At 52.8% G+C, this 20,582-nt stretch overlaps 1 protein-coding gene across 1 annotated transcript; it reads right to left on the bottom strand.

Moving 5' to 3' along the window:
- Window positions 1-857: 857 nt before the first annotated feature.
- LOC127335054 (probable carboxylesterase 2) lies at window positions 858-2,151 on the bottom strand. Its single transcript, XM_051361644.2, has one exon. It carries the CDS (start codon window positions 2,088-2,090, stop codon window positions 951-953), a length of 1,140 nt encoding a protein of 379 aa, XP_051217604.1. The 5' UTR covers window positions 2,091-2,151; the 3' UTR covers window positions 858-950.
- Between the last annotated feature and the right edge of the window lie 18,431 nt (window positions 2,152-20,582).

Genomic DNA, 20,582 nt, shown 5'->3' with positions numbered 1-20,582 from the left:
CCGCTACAAAAGGTCGTCGGCCTGCGCTGCTACACACGGCCGGCCGCGCAGCTACAATTGGTATAATATTGTAGCTCCGATGTTTCTGGCGAACTTCTCTGGCGAAGTCGGATTTGCTACTTTTGTTCTATATATCGTTGCTACAATTGTTCTGTATTTCTGCTATAAGTTCTCCGGCGAGGTGTCCGGTGAGGTCGGTTTTGCTACAATAGCAAAAAAAAGCTGCTACAATTTTTGTGTTTTTTTGCTTTAGCATATATTGTTTGCTACCATGTCTCCGGTGAGGTTTCCGGCGACGACTCCGGCGAGTTCCTGGGTGACATCTCCGGCGAGTTTTTTTGCGAGGTCTCCGATGAGATAGGTTTTGCTACAATACCGTAATTGTTTTGCTACAATAGTACAACATGTTTGCTACATCGTCTCCGGCGAGGTCTCCGGCGAGTCTCCGACGAGATCTGTGTGTATTTTGGGTGAATCGTGTTTTGCTACAATTGGATTGATTTTGCTACAAACTAACCGTTTTTTGCTACTTTGGTACATTATGGTAGCAAAAGTGGGACTAAGGTATACTGTGACACGTGTCACGATCTGGACGGTCCAATCAAGCTCATCCAATGGCTGTCCACCCGGGGGATTAGAATTCTAATACCCTGGGGGACGCTCAGCAGTCCCTTTTCCTATCATTTAAATTAAAGGAGCCCTCCATATGCATCGATCATAAAATCCTCAACTGCATTTGCATGGAAGCAATAATTTGTGACCTCACCGAGCTGCCGGCGGGCGCATTGAACATTCCCAACCACAACATGTTTGCTCAGCTATCTTCAAACCTCACAAAATACTGCAGACACACAATCTTGTAAACATCCAATTATTTTATTTTCACATTTCCACCTGGCTTCACAATCTTCTTGCACCAGGGCGCACAATGAGGTCAGCCTATCACAGTCTCACTCCACTCCGACGAACGCGACGATCCTCTGGAGCAGCTCCCTGGCCTTCTCCGACGCGGGCTCGTACAGGTAGAACACGTGGCCGACGCCCTCCGACTCGAACAGCTCCACCGCCGGCTGGGGGCCCCTCGCCTTCGCCGCCGCCTCCGCGTAGGCCCTTCCGCGCCACCGCAAGAAGTCCCCCTCGGCCACGCACACCATCACCTTGTCGCAGGCCAGCTTCTCCAGCCCCGGCGCGCCCGCAGCCGTGGGGTTCACCCGGGGGTCGTCCGCGCCGTCCACCGCATCAGGGCACACGAACTCCCACAGGCCCTTCTCCTCCACGCCTCCCTTGTTCCCGGCCGGCCGGGGCTCCTCGCCGATGGGCTCCTTGCCCCAGAACCACGGGTGGATGAGGACGACGCCTCGGAGCTTCCCCTGGAACTCCTGCCGCATGGCGAGGTGGTGGCAGACGTTGCCCCCGGCGCTGTCGCCCGCGAGGAAGACGCGGGACAGGTCGCCGTGCTGGGCGATCCACGGGTCGGCGGCGGAGAGCGCCCAGTTCAGCGCCGCGAGGGAGTCGTCGTACGCGGCGGGGAGCGGGTGCTCCGGCGCGAGGCGGTAGTCGACGGAGACGGCGAGGGCGCCGCAGGCCGCGGCGAGGTCGTTGAGGCAGCGGTGGTACGCGGGGGTCGCGGCCGACCCGATCACGAACCCGCCACCGTGGAAGTAGACGAGGACGGGGAGCTTCTTGGTTGCAACAGCGTCGGGCGGGAGGTAGAGGCGCGCGAACGAGGAGGGCGAGAGCGGGACGTCCTTGGACGCGACCCCCGTGGCGGCGTCGTGGCCCGGCGGGACGGGCGGCATGTCGAGCGGCCGCTCGAGCCGGCCGCTCTTGTAGACCAGCAGGAGCGGGGAGAAGTCGTGGACGACCTCGTCGCCGGCTTCGGCCGCGGCGCCCGACGACATTGTTGTCGACGATCTGTTCGGTGCGCGGCGCGCAACTTCAGCGACGCGCGACGTCGGGGCACGGGTAGGTACGTGTGCAGTTTTGCGTCGTCCGGCTTGGGGTATTTGTACGTTCACCGGCGTGGGAAGTGGCAGGGCGGAGCTTGTGCTGGACCGGTGGCGCGTAGGTGAGTCACGACTGACGAGCATTCCTACTTTCTCAGGCTGGGATCGAGGGGCCGCTGGGTGGTGGTAGGAGGATAGGACTTCAATGGCGGGTAGGTTGGGAAGCTGCTGAATTATACACGGGAGATGGTATGAACGCGTGGGCTATCGGCGTCCGGCCGGGCGACCTCTCTTGTGAATGAGAGAATTAATCGCGGCGACATGTTTGGTTCACACGAATGTTATAGGTTTCTATCATTCAAAGCCATTGCCATTTTTCTTTGGTTTTGCTAATTCTACAGTCGAATGGAAATTAAGTTTTTTTTGACACAAATACAGTAGGAAAAGACTCCCTACTATGTCATTTTCTATTAATATAATTGAGATATTTACAATGGGTCTATCAGGTGACTACCATTATTACACACTCATAAAGTGTCAAGTCAGGATTGCATTCCTTCTCTAAGGCTAGGTTTAGCTCTATGCATTGTCAGGGTGAAGGTGGTTTTAAATCTAGTAAGAGCATCCCCACTCGTTGGGCCTGCCACGCCGAAATCCGGGGTTAATTTCGTTCGGATTGGACGAAAAAATGGCGTGGGGAGGGCCAGCTTCCCAGCCGCGATCCCAGGATGATACGGCGAATTCAGACAAAATTGGCGAGTTCGTTCAAACATAAGCGAAATTTAATGATATTTAACATATAGAGTTCGTACATAATTAGGCCGAATTCGTACATATTTTTGAATTCGGCGATTGGCAAACTAAAACTTAAACTAAGCGTCCTCCTACATGCCGAAATGGCGGTAGAAGGACGTGTAGTCGCCGCCGTCATCGTCGTCGCTCGAGCCGGTGTCGTCCTGGGGCGGCGGCGCCTCGTACCAGCGACTCGTACCCTGGCCAGCGTCGCCATCGCGTGGCGGCGACGGCCGGTAGATGTCGTCGTCGCTGCTCTCCTTGAGCTTGATCACCTCCCTGGGCGCGGCGTTTCGCGCGGAGGACGGTGCGGCGGCGCGGGCGGCGAGTTGACGCGCGGCGGCCAGATCCAGCATCCGCCGCTGCTGCTCCGCCTCCTCGCGCTCCCAGTCGCGCCTGGATCACTCCAGTGCGGCATCGAGGGGGAGGCTTTTGTCGGCGGGCACCAGGTCCTTCAGCGACCTGGCGATCGCCTCCGCCACCGCGGCGTCCTCCGCGCGCTTCGCCTCCTCCTCGGCGAGCTGGTTGGCGGCGGCCGCGGCGGCCTCCTTCTTCGCCGACTTCCTCTTCCTCCCGTGCTGCGGCGAGGAGGGTTGGTCGCGGATGACGAGGGCGTCGCTACTGCGCCCTCTGGTCGGCGGTGGAGACGCCGGCCCCTTCTTGACGCGCGCCGGTGTCGACGGAGATGCCGGCTCCTTTTTAACGAAGAACGGCGTCGACCCGCCGGACCTGGACGTCGACCAAGACGAGGAGGAGGACGGCGCCATCCTCCTCGGCAGCCAGGAGGTACCGCGCCGACGCGACAGAGTCGCCGCCTCCGGTGGCGGCATTTGCAGGACGGGGAAATTCCCGTGCGGTCAGGCGCGCTCCACCACCGGTGGCGGCCGGCGGCGTTGTTCCTTGCCGGAGGAGGAGGAGGGCCATCATACGCGGCGAATTCGCGCTCGTACCTGCGCCGGAAGAACTCGGTCCACGCTTCGTAGTTGTCGGGGTAGAAGCGTGGATCCGCACGCTGCTCGTCACTGAGAGTGACGAGCACCGCGTTGATCTCCGCCTCGAGCGCGGCCCGACCCATCGGTGGCGGCGGGATCGGCACGCCGCCCGCGCTAAGCCTCCATCCTCCCGGCGCGCGGAAGTCCGGCGGCGCCGGGTACCCCGCCGCGTGGAGGAGCCGTCCCTCCCATTGGTGGAGAGAGCGGCGGCCGAAGCCGTTGTTGGCCGCACCGTCGTTCGCCATTGCTGGGTAAATTTGGGGGATGTCGTCGTGGCGAACGAGCAGATGCCATGGGATGGCTTAAGTTGGGGCCGAATGGACGCTAGAGGATTCGGGGGAGGGTTTGCGATTAGATGGGATGAACCTCCGGTTGCTTTCCTCAGGAACACAGCACGAGGCAGGTAAACAAGAAGAAAGACAAGAGGAAGAACTCTGCTCTAGATCGCTTGCTTCATTGATCTCAACATGTTTACAGGTTTTTGTGGATAGAAGGTTCCTCTTCTAATCTTCTCTATCGTAACGCAACACCGCGCCCGTAAGAGGCTGTGCCCCCTCTCCTTATATAGGGGAGAGGGTGGCTTACAGTGCAAGAAACCCTAATGGCATCTTTGACTGGACAAACTACTTTACAAAGCTACTTTAATCATGGATGACGCCGGGGTCTTCTTTAATCAGGGACGCTGACGTCCTCCGGCTCCTTTCAGCGTCACCCTTCTCTTTGGCGCCAGGGCTCCGATTAAAGTCACTTTGCTTAGCTCATCCTTGTCTTCTAGCTCCAGAGAGAATCTTTGACCAGCTGTGCCGACACGCTCTCCTTCCGGTATCTTCTTTATCCGGTTCCGGTATACCCCTCTTGGGGATACCGGCTTAGCTTTACTTAGCCAAATATGCAACTTTGTCCTCCGGTAAGAATATTAAACCGGTATCTTGATGGCCCAAACCATCCGGTTTGGCATGCCTTTGGCATACCGGGGGTCATCCCCCCAACATTAGTCCCCGAAGCTGGTATAGTCTGACGGATTCTATCCTACAGACCATGCCAGGTTCTCATACTATAAGATTCCGGTTTAATCATTCCGGCGTTTAACTCAGATCCGGCATCTTTACCCGGACTTACGTTTTCTATCTTTATGTTGCATCTCCCGGTATCTTATTCTCCGGTATTTCAGCCATTAATTGCCTCCTCGGCGAGGTCGAGAATTTCTCGGGCCCCGCGCCTATCAGTGACATGCGCACTGTGACTGACAGGCCAGTGTCAAGGGTCACTTCCCTTCGGCTCCCGCGCGCACATTTAATGCTCCACAGCGGATCCTCGTCGCCACTTCGGATCTGTGTGCCCCTCCGTGTCTTTTTATTTCCTTGCGTGTATTGCTGCGCCACGTGGCGGCCCGCTGTGCGAACCGTCGCGGCCCGCGGAGCGAACCGCCGTGGCCCGACGGTTTTCGGCCCATCTTCTCTCTTCTTTATAAGGAGAACCGCCCCCTCTTCTTCCTCTTCTCGCATTCTCCACCCTTCGCGCACAGTGCTCCTCGCTCTCTGCGCCTTCGCCGTTCTCCGTCCGCCGCCGTTCGCTCGAGCTCGGCCGCCCGACGAACTTGTGCCGCTCCTCCGCCGGACTTCGCCGTGCGGAAATCCCTCGCAGCGTCTCCGCTGCGACCGCTGCATTCACGCTTCCTCGCGCCTTCCTCTGCTCCGCCGTCGGGGGAGCTCCTCGGTGACCGCAGGCCCACTGCTTCGCCGGTGAACTTCTTCCCTAGCGACTGCGCCGCCTCAGGTTGGTTCCAATCTCACTTTGCTTGCCCTTTGCTCGTTTCCTAGATCTTGGGTCGACAGTGTTTTTATTTCCCCTTTTCCTTTGATTTTCCTCTTACTCGTAGATCTTCGCGCGGGGGCCAACTGTGGGATTTCTGTTTCTCTGCCTTTAAACCAATGTCTAGCGAGGAATCTCCCTCTGCCTCCTCCTCTGCCTCTTCTTCCGGTAGCCGGCGTAGGCAATCTTCCGATAGATCCGCCGATTCCGCTTCGATGGATACCGATTCCGGTAGCCACGGAGAATCCGGTAGCTCTAGCCAAGCTTCCGGTGTAAATCCTTCCCCTGTCACCCGTGGAGCCTGGATAGGCTCCAACGTTACTGAGTACGAGATCGACTGGTTATACCGGTCCCGCAGGATTCCGGAAGGAGTAACCTGCCGGCTTCCCGGTGACGAGATTGAACCGGTGCTTGAGCCCGGTGAACATGTTGTTTTCCTTGCTCACTTTGAGCGCGGCTTCGGCCTTCCTGCTTCGCCGTTTTTTCGGAAGTTCTTAGATTTCTATGAACTTCAACCTCATCACCTCCCTGGCAACGCTATTTTTTATCTTTCTTGCTTTGCCACCTTCATGGAGGCTTATGTTGGCGTTCATCCCCTCCGCGAGACGTTCGCCCGTTTCTTCGCTCTGCGGATCAATTCCGTTCAGGGCAAGGACATCCCTGCGCCCAAACCCCCCGTTCAATGCGGGTCTTGCATCATCGGCTCCCGTCAGGGGAGCCCCTTTTTCAAGTTTGCCGGTCTCGAGTCATGCCGGGCATGGCAAGGGACCTTCTTTTATGTGAAGAATAACGGCGCCGCGGATCTCATTGATCTGCCGCCCTTCAATCCGGCGCCGCCCAGCAAAGCCAACTGGAGCTACAACCCGAAGTCGGGTCACACGGAAACCAACCGGGTGGTACGCTATATGGCGAACTTGATGAAGGAGACCAACATCTGCTCCGACGATATTATTCGCACCTTTATCTCGCGCCGGGTGCTTCCTCTAAAGCGCTGGCAGCACAAGATGAGCGAGATGTACGGCCCCGGCGATCCCACCAAGATTACCGGCCTCCCTCTCAGCAAAAGGGACGTCGTCCGCAAGGCTAAGCAGATCTGCCAGACTGCCATGCCGGATGATTGGGAACGGGGCCTTCTTCCTTTCAGTACTACTAACCCTCCGACCCAAGAAGTAAGAGATTATGCAACTCGGGTCGGTTTACCGGTAACGTTCATGCTGTTGTTAACCTTCTTTTTATTTGTTTCAGGTCAAGGACCGCTTCCCCTCTATTCACGCAGAGCGACGAGGCCCCTGCGTGAAGCGTGCCCTAGACTCTGTTGATCCGGATCCTTTTATCCGTTGGTTGGATTTGAAGGTGGGCAAGACCAAAGCTTCGCGCCTCGGCCCGTCCGTGCCCAAACCAACCGGTTCCTCGGATGACCTGACCATCCTCGAGGTAGCTTTCTTTTTTGATTTCTCATATCTTTCATTATTGCTCTTTTGTAGATGTTTTCTTACTTATCTCAATCCTGCAGGTTCACGAGCACGTGCCGCCGCTGCAAGCCGAGGCCGGCCACGAGTTCGTGGACAAGCTTATGGCCCAAGGCCAGAAGAACAAGGTGCCGGCATCTGATGCCGGTTCCAGCGAGGCCCCTCCGTCGAAGCGCTTCCGGACGGAGCCTTTGGGGCAGAAAGAAGTAGGTATGAGGCGCTATAAGCGCAAGCAGATGCCGACTTCCTCTGGGTAAGCTCCCGTTTTGTTGCTTGTTTCTTTTTGCTAAGTTCTTTTTTTCGGTTTCTTTTTTCCAACCCTTTCTTTTTCTTTTATTTAGCCATGCGCTCAAGCTTGGCCAAGGCCTGAGGGCCCTGAAGGTACCGCGAGGACCTCAACTCCTCCTCCTCACTCAAGCCCGGCACCATCTGGTGCCGACAACATCTCTGCCTCCCCTCTGGGGGGCACTCCAAGTTCGGGGCGCGCGGCCCCTACACCGCCAGAACACCGCGCGGAGGAGGACCTTGTCTCCCCTCCTGAAACCCAAGACGTAGGCACCAGCAACATCGGCGCCGAAGAAGAAGATGCCGGGCAGGCGGAACCTCTGGTTCCTCCTGTCCCGAAAAAGAAGAAGAAGACTCCCGCGCCGGAAACTTCCGTGCCGGGAGGTTCCAATTCGGGTGAGGCGCCTAGCGCTCCCCTTTCTCCAAGAACTGCCCCAACGCCACCGCCGGAAGCTCCTCGCACTGAGCCGACCGGCGCCACTCCGACTCCGCCGCCGCCCAAGACCTCCAAGCTTATCAAGGGCAAGGCGACGGCCTCCAACGTCCCCTCCGGCAGTCCGTAGCCCTTGGTGCTGCACGCCTCCCGCGCCGCCAGTGCCGCCAGCGAGAAGGCAACCGGCCTGCTCGGCCGGATCACCGAATTCAGACACCAAGGCCGGGAGCTGGGGCACCTTCTGCCCTACGCGGAGAAGTGGAACGCCGCGGACATGTCCCCGGCGACCCGCGGCATGGGCAAGGACAGGCTGCCGCTGCCTGACCCTGCTGGAGACCGATCCTCCGAGGAGCATTTCATGCGGCTGCGTCGGGCCGTCAAGGAGCTGGATAGTGCGTGGTATGATGCCACGAACAACCTGATGGTAAGTCCCACCAACTCTCTTCAACTTTTACCGGTTTCCCTGCCTCTGGATTTTTTCTATCTCTTTCTTAATTTCATGCCGGTTTTTCTCTCATTTTCACTTAATCTTATCTATCTTCCCAGTCCCCGAGTTTTGTGTTGAGAGCTTAGCTCTTAGCACAAAATTCAACTTAGAAATGCGCAAAACCGGCATACCCAGTCCCCGAGTTTCGGGTTAAGATCTTTGGTCTTAGCGTGAAACTTTAACTAATCTCTTTGTCTTGAACAGCACACAGCTGACGCCCGGAAGGTCCTCTTTGAGGAGCTTCTATGGGAGCACCGGGAGCTTGCTGAGGCACACGACAAGTGCCAAGGTAAACTTTTTGTACCTCCGGCATCTTTCTACCGGAAAGCTTTCTTTCTCTTAACACTCATGATTTTTGTTCAACAGTCATCCCGGAAGGTTCTATTGAGGCCCTCAAGGCGCAGCTCGCCGCCGCCCAGCGTACGACTTCCCGTTTTCCGGTTGACTTGCTCCTTCTTCATTTTTCTGGTGCAACTTTTACTAACATTCTCCTTCCGTGTTCCAGAGGAAAAGGACCAGCTTACCCGGCAGCACCAGGAGGAGCTGAGCGCCCAGAGGACCAGCTACCAGGAGCTCAAGGGTCAGCTCATCCAGCTTGGTCTCGACCATGCCACAGCGCTGAAGGCTGCCGAAACCGCTGCGGCGACCAAGCTGCATGAAGCGCTGGAGGATGCCGGCAACTCCAATGCGGTGTTGCAGGCCGAGCTGGAGGAGCTTGCCAAGGCGCGGAAAGCTGCCGAGGACAAGGCCGCACGGTTGGAGGCGGGGCAGAAGGAGTATGACCAGCTAATCATGCGAACTGATGCACATGCCTTCCGTAAGTTTTTCCCTTTTTCCTTTTCCGGTTTCTGCTTATAAGCTTGTTTCTTCCTGTTGCATCTTCTTAGCCTCTTTCTTTCTTCGTGTAGGTCTCTTCCCGGACTCCCAGGCGTTTGCCATGAAGAAGGTTGGAGAGCATCGCATTGGCCAGGCCCACGAGAACCTTGGTGCGCCATGGGACCCCTACGACCATCTGGTTGCGCTGAATGCGCGGGTCTCCCATATGCGCGCCATTGATCGGAATCTCTCTGACATTCCTGACGTAGCTACCCAGCTCTTCAGGACTCTCTGGCCTGGGGAAGTGGTGCCAGACACCTTCTCCCTCATCAGCGACCGCCTCAAGGGTGCCGGCAGAAGGATCCGGGAGTGGCAGTGCTCTGCCGCCCGTGCCGGAGCTGACTCCGCGCTTCGCGTTGCCTGCTCCTGGTACCCGGAGCTGGACTTGGACGCCCTCACCGGAGTGCGCGAAAACGCCGAAACCGATCTGGACCCGGTCCTCACCGCTAAGCGGCAGGATCGCGCATACCACATCGCGGAGTACGCCGACGCGCGCACCTTCATCGCCGCTCCCTCAGACGTCAAGGATTATCTGAGCGAAGAGGAGGAGGGTGAAGGCGAGGAGGAGGCCGGAACCGATGACGAGCCTCTGGACAGTCCTGGCACTGGCGATGCTCCCCCTGAAGCCCCTGTCGCGTGATTTATCTGATGTTGACTATTTGCTTGTGAAATACCTGTTGTTCCTGCTTGGCTGAAAACACTTAACCGTTAAATTCTACCCCGGTATGCCGGGGTTTTATGATGTAATTTAAAACTTAGCCTTTTGGCTTTTGATTGTGCTACAACAATTTGCGCCGGTATGCTATACCGGTAAGTCATTAAGTTGTGTTTGCCTAAGTTAGCATTTTGCTCATAATTTTGCTTTTTTATCTTGCACTGTGAAGATTCCGAAATTGTTTCGGCATTCAATCCGATGCATACTTGGTTCTTTTGCTTTGGCTCTGCCTACCCTCTGGGTTTTTTGGCGTATGAGTCACAAAGTTCTTTTGCCAAGCAAGCACTTTCTTGAACTTAGAAATAATACGAAACTTTTCACAAAAAACCGGTATAACCGGGGTTAGTTAAACTTTTCGGATTGTTTGTTCCTATCTCCCCTCTTCGTCGTTCGCGTGCTTAGTTCCTACCGGTTTATCTTGCTTGCCATGAAGCCGGGTTTCGGACAGCAGCAGAGTCGAAGACTCCGGTAGGTTTAGCATGTTACTAAACCGAAAAGAAAAAATGTTCTGCAAGCAACCGGTAAGTGAAAAAATAAACATATTACATACAATTTTCGGTAGAGGCAGTCCCCGAGATTCAATCGAGGGTGCCGGCATCTTTTATTCATAGCATATAAGGTACAAAAAGGAACTTCTTACAACACAGCCTCATGCATAGAAGGGACGCAAAAGAGCTACATTTCATGGACGCTTGGTTTCTTCTCCAGACCTGTCCGCCTTTCCTTTCTTAGCTTCCTGTGCGTCAACCAAGTAATAGGCATCATTGTGTAGAGCCTTGCTCACAATGAAAGGTCCTTCCCATGGGGGAGATAGTTTATGTCGGCCCTCAGTGCGCTGCACTAGGCGCAACACCAGATCTCCTTCCCGGAATGTTCTCGGGTTAACCTTGCGGTTATGATAGCGTCTTAGGTTTTGCTGGTAAATGGCTGTTCTTGCCAGGGCCAGCACTCTTGCTTCTTCTAGCAAGTCCACATCATTTTCTCTTGCTTCTTTCACCTCTTCTTCGTTATATTGTTGAACTCTTGGTGAGTCATGTATGATATCGGTTGGAATTACGGCTTCAGCCCCATAGACCATGAAAAATGGAGTGTATCCGGTAGACCGGTTTGGAGTCGTTCTTATGCTCCACAACACTGATGGTAGCTCATCGAGCCAACACCCCGGTGTCTTTTCAAGAGGTTCGATTAGCCTGGGCTTGATACCGGAAAGTACCAAGGCGTTTGTTCTCTCCACTTGGCCATTGCCTTGTGGGTGCGCGACTGAGCACAAATCCAACTGGATATTGTTATCTTCACAAAATCTTTTGAACTCACCTTGAGCAAAGTTTGTGCCATTGTCAGTAATTATGCTATGCGGGTATCCATACCGCGAGATAACATCTTTTAAGAATTTTACGGCTATATGCCCATCACATTTTGCAATGGGCTTTACTTCTAGCCATTTGGTGAACTTATCCACCATCACTAGGATGTGGGTAAAACTGCTTCTAGCGGTTTTGAAAGGACCAACCATGTCAAGGCACCAAACAGCAAATGGCCAGGTTAGTGGTATTGTTTTTAGCCCGGATGCTGGGGTATGATTTTGCTTGGCGTACCTCTGGCACCCATTGCATTTTCGTACTAAATCCTCAGCATCCTCTAAAGCAGTGAGCCAATTGAAGCCGTGCCGGAATACCTTTGCAACCAGCGCCCTAGACGAAGCATGGTGCCCACATTCTCCTTGGTGAATTTCCACGAGCATTTCTTTTCCCTCTTCCGGTTCCACACATCTTTGAAGGACACCGGTAACACTTCTCTTGTATACCTCACCATTGATAATGGTGTAAGCTTTTGACCTTCTCTGGATCCTTCTTGACTCATTTTCGTCAACCGGCAAGGTGCCGTTGATCAGGAATTCCTTAATAGGTTTAACCCAAGATGGTGCTTCTCGAACTAGAAACACCGGTGCGTCTACTTCCATGCTATCCAGCAGCATTGCTTTTTTCGGTATGGACATAGCAGTCCCCGTGTTTGCCGGAGCAGTCCCCGGGTTTACTTCGTCAATATCCATCGGTACAACATGTGATTCCGGTACGAAAATTGATTCCAATTCCGGGCTTGGTTTGATCGATGGTTCTCTTAGGTGCGCCAAGGCTATTCCGGGTGGGATTTCTTGCCTGGACGATCCGAGCTTGGACAAAGCATCCGCGGCTTCATTTTCTGCGCGCGGCACGTGGTGAAACTCGCAGCCCTCGAAGAAGCCGGAAATCTTTTGCACATGAAACCGGTATGAAGCCATGTTGGCATCTTTTGCATCCCAATCGCCGGAACACTGCTGCACCACGAGGTCTGAATCACCATAGCAAATGATCCGGTGCGCACCGATTTCTTTTGCGACTTTGAGTCCATGTATTAGAGCCTCATACTCAGCCACATTGTTTGATGCTCTGAAGTGTACTTGCAAAACATACCGGAGATGATCTCCCTTAGGTGAGGTAAGTATGACACCAGCACCTAGACCCTCCTTGAGCTTGGATCCGTCAAAGTGCATCTTCCAGTATTCTATCTTTTGCTCTGGCGGTTTGTATTGCATTTCTGCCCAATCAACAAGAAAATCAGCCAAAGCTTGCGACTTTATGGCATCTCTTCTCTCGTACTCCGGTACATATGGTGATATCTGGATTGCCCATTTTGCGATCCTGCCGCTAGCATCTTTGTTACACATGATATCGGAAATGGGAGCCTCGCTCACCACTTTCATGGGGTGTTCCTCAAAGTAGTGCTTAAGCTTTGTGGCGGCCATGAACACGCCATAAGTCATTTTTTGGAAGTGAGGGTAGTTTTGTTTCCAGAGGGAGAGCACTTCGCTCAGGTAGTATACCGGTCTTTGCACGGTTTTTCCTTCCTCTTCTCTTTCAACCACAACCACTACACTCACCACCCGGTTTGTTGCTGCTATGTACAACAACATGGGCTCCCTTTCCAAAGGTGAAGCCAATATGGGCGCAGTAGCCAGCATCTTTTTTAGCTCCTTGAACGCCGCGTCTGCCTGTGGGGTCCAGACGAACGTATCGGATTTTTTCATCAAGGCATAGAGGGGCAGAGCTTTTTCTCCCAACCTGCTTATGAACCGGCTTAGCGATGCCAAGCTTCCGGTAAACTTTTGCACATCTTTTAGATTGTGCGGTATGGTCATTCTTTCGATCGCCCGGATTTTTACCGGATTCACCTCTATTCCCCGGCTCGATACGAGGAAACCAAGCAACTTGCCGGCTGGGACACCAAAGGTGCATTTTGCCGGATTAAGTTTCATCCGGAACCTTCTTAAGTTGTCAAATGTTTGCCGGAGATCATCGATTAAGGTTTCTTTTTTCTTAGTTTTTATCACGACATCGTCTACATAGACTTGTACGTTTTTACCGATTTGATCATACAAACATTTTTGCATACAGCGCTGGTACGTTGCACCAGCGTTGCGCAAACCGAAAGGCATTGTGACATAGCAATAAGCCCCGTGTGGGGTGATAAACGCAGTCTTTATTTGGTCTTCCTTTTTCAAGGGAATTTGGTGGAAACCGGAGTAGGCATCCAGGAAAGACAACAGTTCACATCCAGCGGTGGAATCAATCACTTGATCGATCCGGGGTAACGGGAAAGGATCTTTTGGGCAAGCCTTGTTCAGGTTGGTGTAGTCGATGCACATGCGCCATACCTTTGGAGCTTTTGCTTCCAGGTTTTCTTCTTTCTTCTTTTCGACCATCACCGGATTGGCTAGCCATTCTGTGTGCAACACTTCTACAATGAAACCGGCAACCAACAGCTTTGTTACCTCCTCTCCGATGATCTTTCTTCTGTCTTCAGCGAACCGGCGCAGCGGCTGCCTTACCGGTTTAGCATCTTTTCGAACGTTTAAACAGTGCTCAGCCAGCTCCCTCGGAACACCCACCAAGTCATCAGTAGACCAGGCGAAGATATTCCGATTCTCACGGAGGAAGCTGGTGAGCGCACTTTCCTATGCCTCAGTGAGGCCTGCACCGATGCGAACGGTGCGCTCAGGGTAAGCCGGGTCCAGCACAATGTCTTTTGTTTCATTGGTTGGCTTGAATGCCGGTGTGCCCAAACTTCCACTCATTGCCGCTAAACTCAACTGTGAAGATTGAGCCAGCGCAACCGCGGTCTGCATTCTTTTCTTTTCCTCTGCAATCACCAGCGATTCGGCCAGATTTGATCCTGCGGAAGCGGTTTCCAGTGAGACCTTATAATTCCCCACCACAGTTAAGGGTCCACGAGGTGCTGGCATCTTCATCTTGAGATACGCCGTGTGAGTCGAGGCCATGAAAGCAACCAATGCCGGTCTCCCCAGCAGTGCATGGTAAGGACTATCTAGATCCACCACCTCGAACAGAAGGTTTTCCACCCGGCAATTATCACGTCCACCGAATGAAACATCCACCCGGACTTTTCCCATGGGCGAACAAGATAGCCCCGGAACGATTCCGTGGAAAGTTGTGTGCGTTGGCTGCAACATGTTCTCGGTTATTCCAAGTGTGTGCATGGTGTGCCGGTACATGATGTTTATGCTGCTCCCATTGTCTATCAGCACTTTGCTGAATTTGACTCGAGCGTTTGGCCCATGCATGATTGGGTCCACAACCAGAGCGTAACCACCCGGATTAGGCATTATTTTCGGGTGATCCTTGAGCGACCAGCTTATCTCTTGATCAGACCAAAGTATGTACTTTGGAACCGCCGGCATCACCGCGTTCACTTCCATGGAACGGCGCCGCAGGCTTTGCTTGTCTGTTGGCTCAGTAACGAACACAACACAGCACATATCCGGATCATGGTAAACATTCCGGCCCAAAGGTGCCGGCGGAGGTGGTTGGCCATTGGCGTCTCCCACCTGATGAACCTGTTGTGGTGGAGGCCTGTTTTGCTGAGGATGCACCGGTATAGCATTTGGTCCGGTAAGCGGGGGTGGTGGTAGTTTTCCGGCATCTTTTGCTGCACCTTGGCCCATTAACCTTCTGGTCCAAGTACAATCTTTTGTCAAATGATTCGCCGGCCTTCCGGGGTTTGGTGTGTGCCACCGGCATGGCTGGTCCATTGCGGATTCCATGGTGTACCTTTCCTCATTGTTTTGCCATGGTTTCTTCTCAACCCATTGTTTCTTAGGACCCGCCCATGGCTGCGATCCGGTTTTTTGCCTTTGGCTTCCGCTGGCGCTGGAATTTTCCTGCACCGCGGCTACTTGCTGTGGACCATACCTTCGATCCGGAAACTCTTCCCTTCGTTTGTTTTGCCGGTTGACCCGGTATGGCTCTTGGCGTTGTTGTGGTTGGTTTGTTTGCTCCGGCTCAGCTTGTACTGCCGGTTGCATTGGGTCTCCCAATGCGTAGCTATCTGCCACTCGTATCATCTCTGCCAACGTTGCCGGCATGTTCCGTTGCAACTTTTGCCACAACGGCGAACCTCTTCTGCACCCACTGCTAAACCAAGCTATGGCTTGTGCTTCTATCACCCCTTCACAGGAGTTCCTTGTGGTGTTCCACCGGGCCAGGTAATCCCGGTCTGTTTCATTCTGGCACTGTATGCACAGAGCGAGCTGCTGCGGCCTATTTGGCCTCCGGTAGGTACTGCTAAAATTGCTCACAAAAGCTTCCTCGAAGTCCAACCAGCCGTTTATGCTTCCGGCTGGCAAATTGTTCAGCCAGATTCTTGCCGGTCCCACCAGGAACGATGGTATGATTCTCACGGCCCAGCGGCGATTTCCTCCTCCGGCTACGGTTCCTCCGCCACCAGCGACATAGACCGCGGTGACATAATCTGCGAGCCAGTCTTCCGGCTTGGTGGTGCCATCGTATGTTTTTGTGTCACGCGGCAACTGGAAATTGCGAACTGGCGGTCCCTCTTTCATGATCCTTGGACCAAAACATTTTGGACCTGGAGGTCCTTCTTCCTCAATTATCTCAGACAGGTACACCCTGTCCAGACGGTGCCTCGCATCCCGTACTGGTAGGTGCCTTTCTCCCACGCGATCTCCCAACGGATTCCGGTATGCCATGGGTCTGTCAGCTGTTGAGTCAGCCTCATCATAAGGTTCCGGTACCGCGGCCCTTGCCTGCTGGTACCTTGGGGGAATCTCGTCTTCCTCTTCATATGCAGCCCTTGCCGCTTGATAATTTTTCCCGGTTTCATATTTACCGGCATGATTGTTTCCGGCATAGCCCCTTTTGGCGTAGCCTCGATCTGCCCCTTGGCTTTTCCTTCCAGCATCATATTGCCCGGCTTTTTGTTTTCCGGCAAGGACCGGATCATACACAGTCATCTGCTGCGCATTCACCTCTTTTTCCCTTCTTCTATCCGGATGAGGGGACGATGCTTGTCCCTGAGACTTGCTACCGGCATTCTTTGTCGAACGCGCGGACTTCGAAGCCACAACTTTGTTCAGCTTAGCCAGCTGCTCAGCATTTTGCTGCTCGATGGTTTCAAGCAGGTCCCGGACGCGCTCTTGCTGTTTTACTAGAGCGTCCCCGGAAAGCGATTCGCACAGCTCTACCGCAGCTTTTGCAGCTCTTATAGTTTTATCCAGGCTACTGTACTTGGGCTTTTCTATGATGCTTACAGATGCTGAGGCACTTTTGCCGGCTAGAATTTCTTTGCGCAGATCCTGATCTAGATTGCGAGCCTTAAGCCGGTTTTTCGGTACCCTAGCAGCATGCGCGCTAACAGAAGCAAAGCCATGGGCAGCATTATACTCACGTAGGGTTAGGTTCAGCTCGCGCTGCGCCCGGATGATGTCCTTGCCGTTCTCGAGCAGCTTCTGGCGTTGCGCCTCCAGTTCCGCTTGCGCTGCTGCCGGGTCGATGTTCTGTGCGATGGGGGTGGCGAGGACATCATGGCCGCTTGGAGTGGTGCCTCCGGTAGCGTTGAAGATGCTCCCGCAACGCCAGGGTCGCGCTCCAGTGGTGGCTTGGCTGCGCGGGTTGAAACCGCACGCCCAGCACCTTCTTCCACAGCTTCTTTGCCGGCGACGACCGCGCCTGCCCTCATCACCTCCACGCTGCCAGGAGCACGGCCAGCATGTAGCCATCTTGGCGGATCCGGCGCCACCAGCACCGGCGAGAGGCGCTGGCGCACAGGGACGGTGCCGAAGTAGATGCGGTGGCTGCCGAACTCGATGATGCGGCCGTTCTTGGGGAAGATGCCGCCGTTGGCGAAGCAGCCCGTGTTGTCGTTGATGAAGTCCATGTCGTAGAAACGCTGCACCAGCGCGGACACCGTTCGCTGGCCGGCGGCGTCAAGGATGCCCGCCCGAATGTGAACTCCATCAAGCGCCACTTTCTGCCCCACGGTGGGCGCCAACTGTCGTCGTGGCGAACGAGCAGATGCCATGGGATGGCTTAAGTTGGGGCCGAATGGACGCTAGAGGATTCGGGGGAGGGTTTGCGATTAGATGGGATGAACCTCCGGTTGCTTTCCTCAGGAACACGGCACGAGGCAGGTAAACAAGAAGAAAGACAAGAGGAAGAACTCTGCTCTAGATCGCTTGCTTCATTGATCTCAACATGTTTACAGGTTTTTGTGGATAGAAGGTTCCTCTTCTAATCTTCTCTATCGTAACGCAACACCGCGCCCGTAAGAGGCTATGCCCCCTCTCCTTATATAGGGGAGAGGGTGGCTTACAGTGCAAGAAACCCTAATGGCATCTTTGACTGGACAAACTACTTTACAAAGCTACTTTAATCATGGATGACGCCGGGGTCTTCTTTAATCAGGGACGCTGACGTCCTCCGGCTCCTTTCAGCGTCACCCTTCTCTTTGGCGCCAGGGCTCCGATTAAAGTCACTTTGCTTAGCTCATCCTTGTCTTCTAGCTCCAGAGAGAATCTTTGACCAGCTGTGCCGACACGCTCTCCTCCCGGTATCTTCTTTATCCGGTTCCGGTATACCCCTCTTGGGGATACTCGCTTAGCTTTACTTAGCCAAATATGCAACTTTGTCCTCCGGTAAGAATATTAAACCGGTATCTTGATGGCCCAAACCATCCGGTTTGGCATACCTTTGGCATACCGGGGGTTGCTGACGTGGGAGTTGACGTGGGATCAACGTCGCCAGAAAGTAGCTTCCTTGTAATGGTAAAGCACTCGTCCGTTGGGAACCCCAAGAGGAAGGTATGATGTGTACAGCAGCAAGTTTTCCCTCAGTAAGAAACCAAGGTTTATCGAACCAGTAGGAGTCAAGAAGCACGTTGAAGGTTGATGGTGACGGAGTGTAGTGCGGCGCAACACCAGGGATTCTGGCGCCAACGTGGAACCTGCACAACACAACCAAAGTACTTTGTCCCAACGAAACAGTGAGGTTGTCAATCTCACCGGCTTGCTGTAACAAAGGATTAGATGTATAGTGTGGATGATGATTGTTTGCAGAGAACAGTAAAACAAGTATTGCGATGAGATTGTATTCGATGTAAAAGAATGGACCGGGGTCCACAGTTCACTAGAGGTGTCTCTCCCATAAGATAAATAGCATGTTGGGTGAACAAATTACAGTTGGGCAATTGACAAATAGAGAGGGCATGACAATGCACATACATGATATGATGAATATTGTGAGATTCAATTGGGCATTACGACAAAGTACATAGACCGCTATCCAGCATGCATCTATGCCTAAAAAGTCCACTTTCAGGTTATCATCCGAACCCCTTCCGGTATTAAGTTGCAAGCAACAGACAATTGCATTAAGTATGGTGCGTAATGTAATCAATAACTATATCCTCGAACATAGCATCAATGTTTTATCCCTAGTGGCAACATCACATCCACAACCTTAGAACTTTCTCACATCCTTTGTCCCAGATTTAATGGAGGCATGAACCCACTATCGAGCATAAATACTCCCTCTTGGAGTTACTAGCAAAAACTTGGCCAGAGCCTCTACTAACAACGGAGAGCATGCAAGATCATAAACAACACATAGGTAATAGATTGATAATCAACATAACATAGTATTCTCTATCCATCGGATCCCAACAAACACAACATATAGCATTACAGATAGATGATCTTGATCATGTTAGGCAGCTCACAAGATCCGGCAATGAAGCACATGAGGAGAAGACAACCATCTAGCTACTGCTATGGACCCATAGTCCAGGGGTGAACTACTCACTCATCAATCCGGAGGCGACCATGGCGGTGTAGAGTCCTCCGGGAGATGAATCCCCTCTCCGGCAGGGTGCCGGAGGCGATCTCCTGAATCCCCCGAGATGGGATTGGCGGCGGCGGCGTCTCAGTAAGGTTTTCCGTATCGTGGCTCTCGGTACTGGGGGTTTCGCGATGGAGGCTTTAAGTAGGCGGAAGGGCAACGCGGGGGGCCACACGAGGGGCCCACACACTAGGTCGACGCGGCCAGGGGCTGGGCCACGCCGCCCTGTGGTGTGGCCACCTCGTGGCCCCACTTCCTTTCCCCCTCGGTCTTCTGGAAGCTTCGTGCAAAAATAGGACCCTGGGCTTTGATTTCGTCCAATTCTGAGAATATTTCCTTACTAGGATTTCTGAAACCAAAAACAGCAGAAAATAGCAACTAGCGCTTCGGCATCTCGTTAATAGGTTAGTGCCGGAAAATGCATAATAATGACATATAATGTGTATAAAACATGTGAGTATCATCATAAAAGTAGCATGGAACATAAGAAATTATAGATACGTTTGAGACGTATCAAGCATCCCCAAGCTTAGTTCCTACTCGTCCCGAGTAGGTAAACGATAACAAAGATAATTTCTTAGTGACAATGCTACCAACATAATCTTGATCAATACTATTGTAAGCACATGTAATGAATGCAGCGATTTGAAACAATGGTAAATGACATGAGTAAACAATTGAATCATAAAGCAAAGACTTTTCATGAATAGTACTTAAAGACAAGCATCAATAAGTCTTGCATAAGAGTTAACTCATAAAGCAATAATTCAAAGTAAAGGTATTGAAGCAACACAAAGGAAGATAAAGTTTCAGCGGTTGCTTTCAACTTGTAACATGTATATCTCATAGATATTGTCAATGTAAAGTAATATAACAAGTGCAATATGCAAGTATGTAGGAATCAATGCACAGTTCACACAAGTGTTTGCTTCTTGAGGTGGAGAGAAATAGGTGAACTGACTCAACATAAAAGTAAAAGAATGGCCCTTCGCAGAGGGAAGCATTGATTGCTATATTTGTGCTAGAGCTTTGGTTTTGAAAACAAGAAACAATTTTGTCAACGGTAGTAATAAAGCATATGTATCATGTAAATTATATCCTACAAGTTGCAAGCCTCATGCATAGTATACTAATAGTGCCCGCACCTTGTCCTAATTATCTTGGACTACCGGGATTATCGCAATGCACATGTTTTAACCAAGTGTCACAAAGGGGTACCTCTATGCCGCCTGTACAAAGGTCTAAGGAGAAAGCTCGCATTGGATTTCTCGCTATTGATTATTCTCAACTTAGACATCCATACCGGGACAACATAGACAACAGATAATGGACTCCTCTTTTATGCATAAGCATGTAGCAACAATTATTTTTCTCATATGAGATTGAGGATATATGTCCAAAACTGAAACTTCCACCATGGATCATGGCTTTAGTTAGCGGCCCAATGTTCTTCTCTAACAATATGCATGCTCTAACCATAAGGTGGTAGATCGCTCTTACTTCAGACAAGACGAACATGCATAGCAACTCACATGATATTCAACAAAGAGTAGTTGATGGCGTCCCCAGGAATATGGTTATCGCACA

The sequence above is a fragment of the Lolium perenne genome, chromosome 2 (assembly GCF_019359855.2).
Source record: "Lolium perenne isolate Kyuss_39 chromosome 2, Kyuss_2.0, whole genome shotgun sequence".
Lineage (NCBI taxonomy): Eukaryota > Viridiplantae > Streptophyta > Magnoliopsida > Poales > Poaceae > Lolium > Lolium perenne.
Note: the sequence above shows the minus strand (reverse complement) of the source record. Positions and strands in the feature narration are given on the sequence as shown.

What these genes read in the sequence shown, in the direction of transcription:
- LOC127335054 (XM_051361644.2), bottom strand. Translation starts at nt 2,090, where the DNA reads ATGCTCGTCAGTCGTGACTCACCTACGCGCCACCGGTCCAGCACAAGC.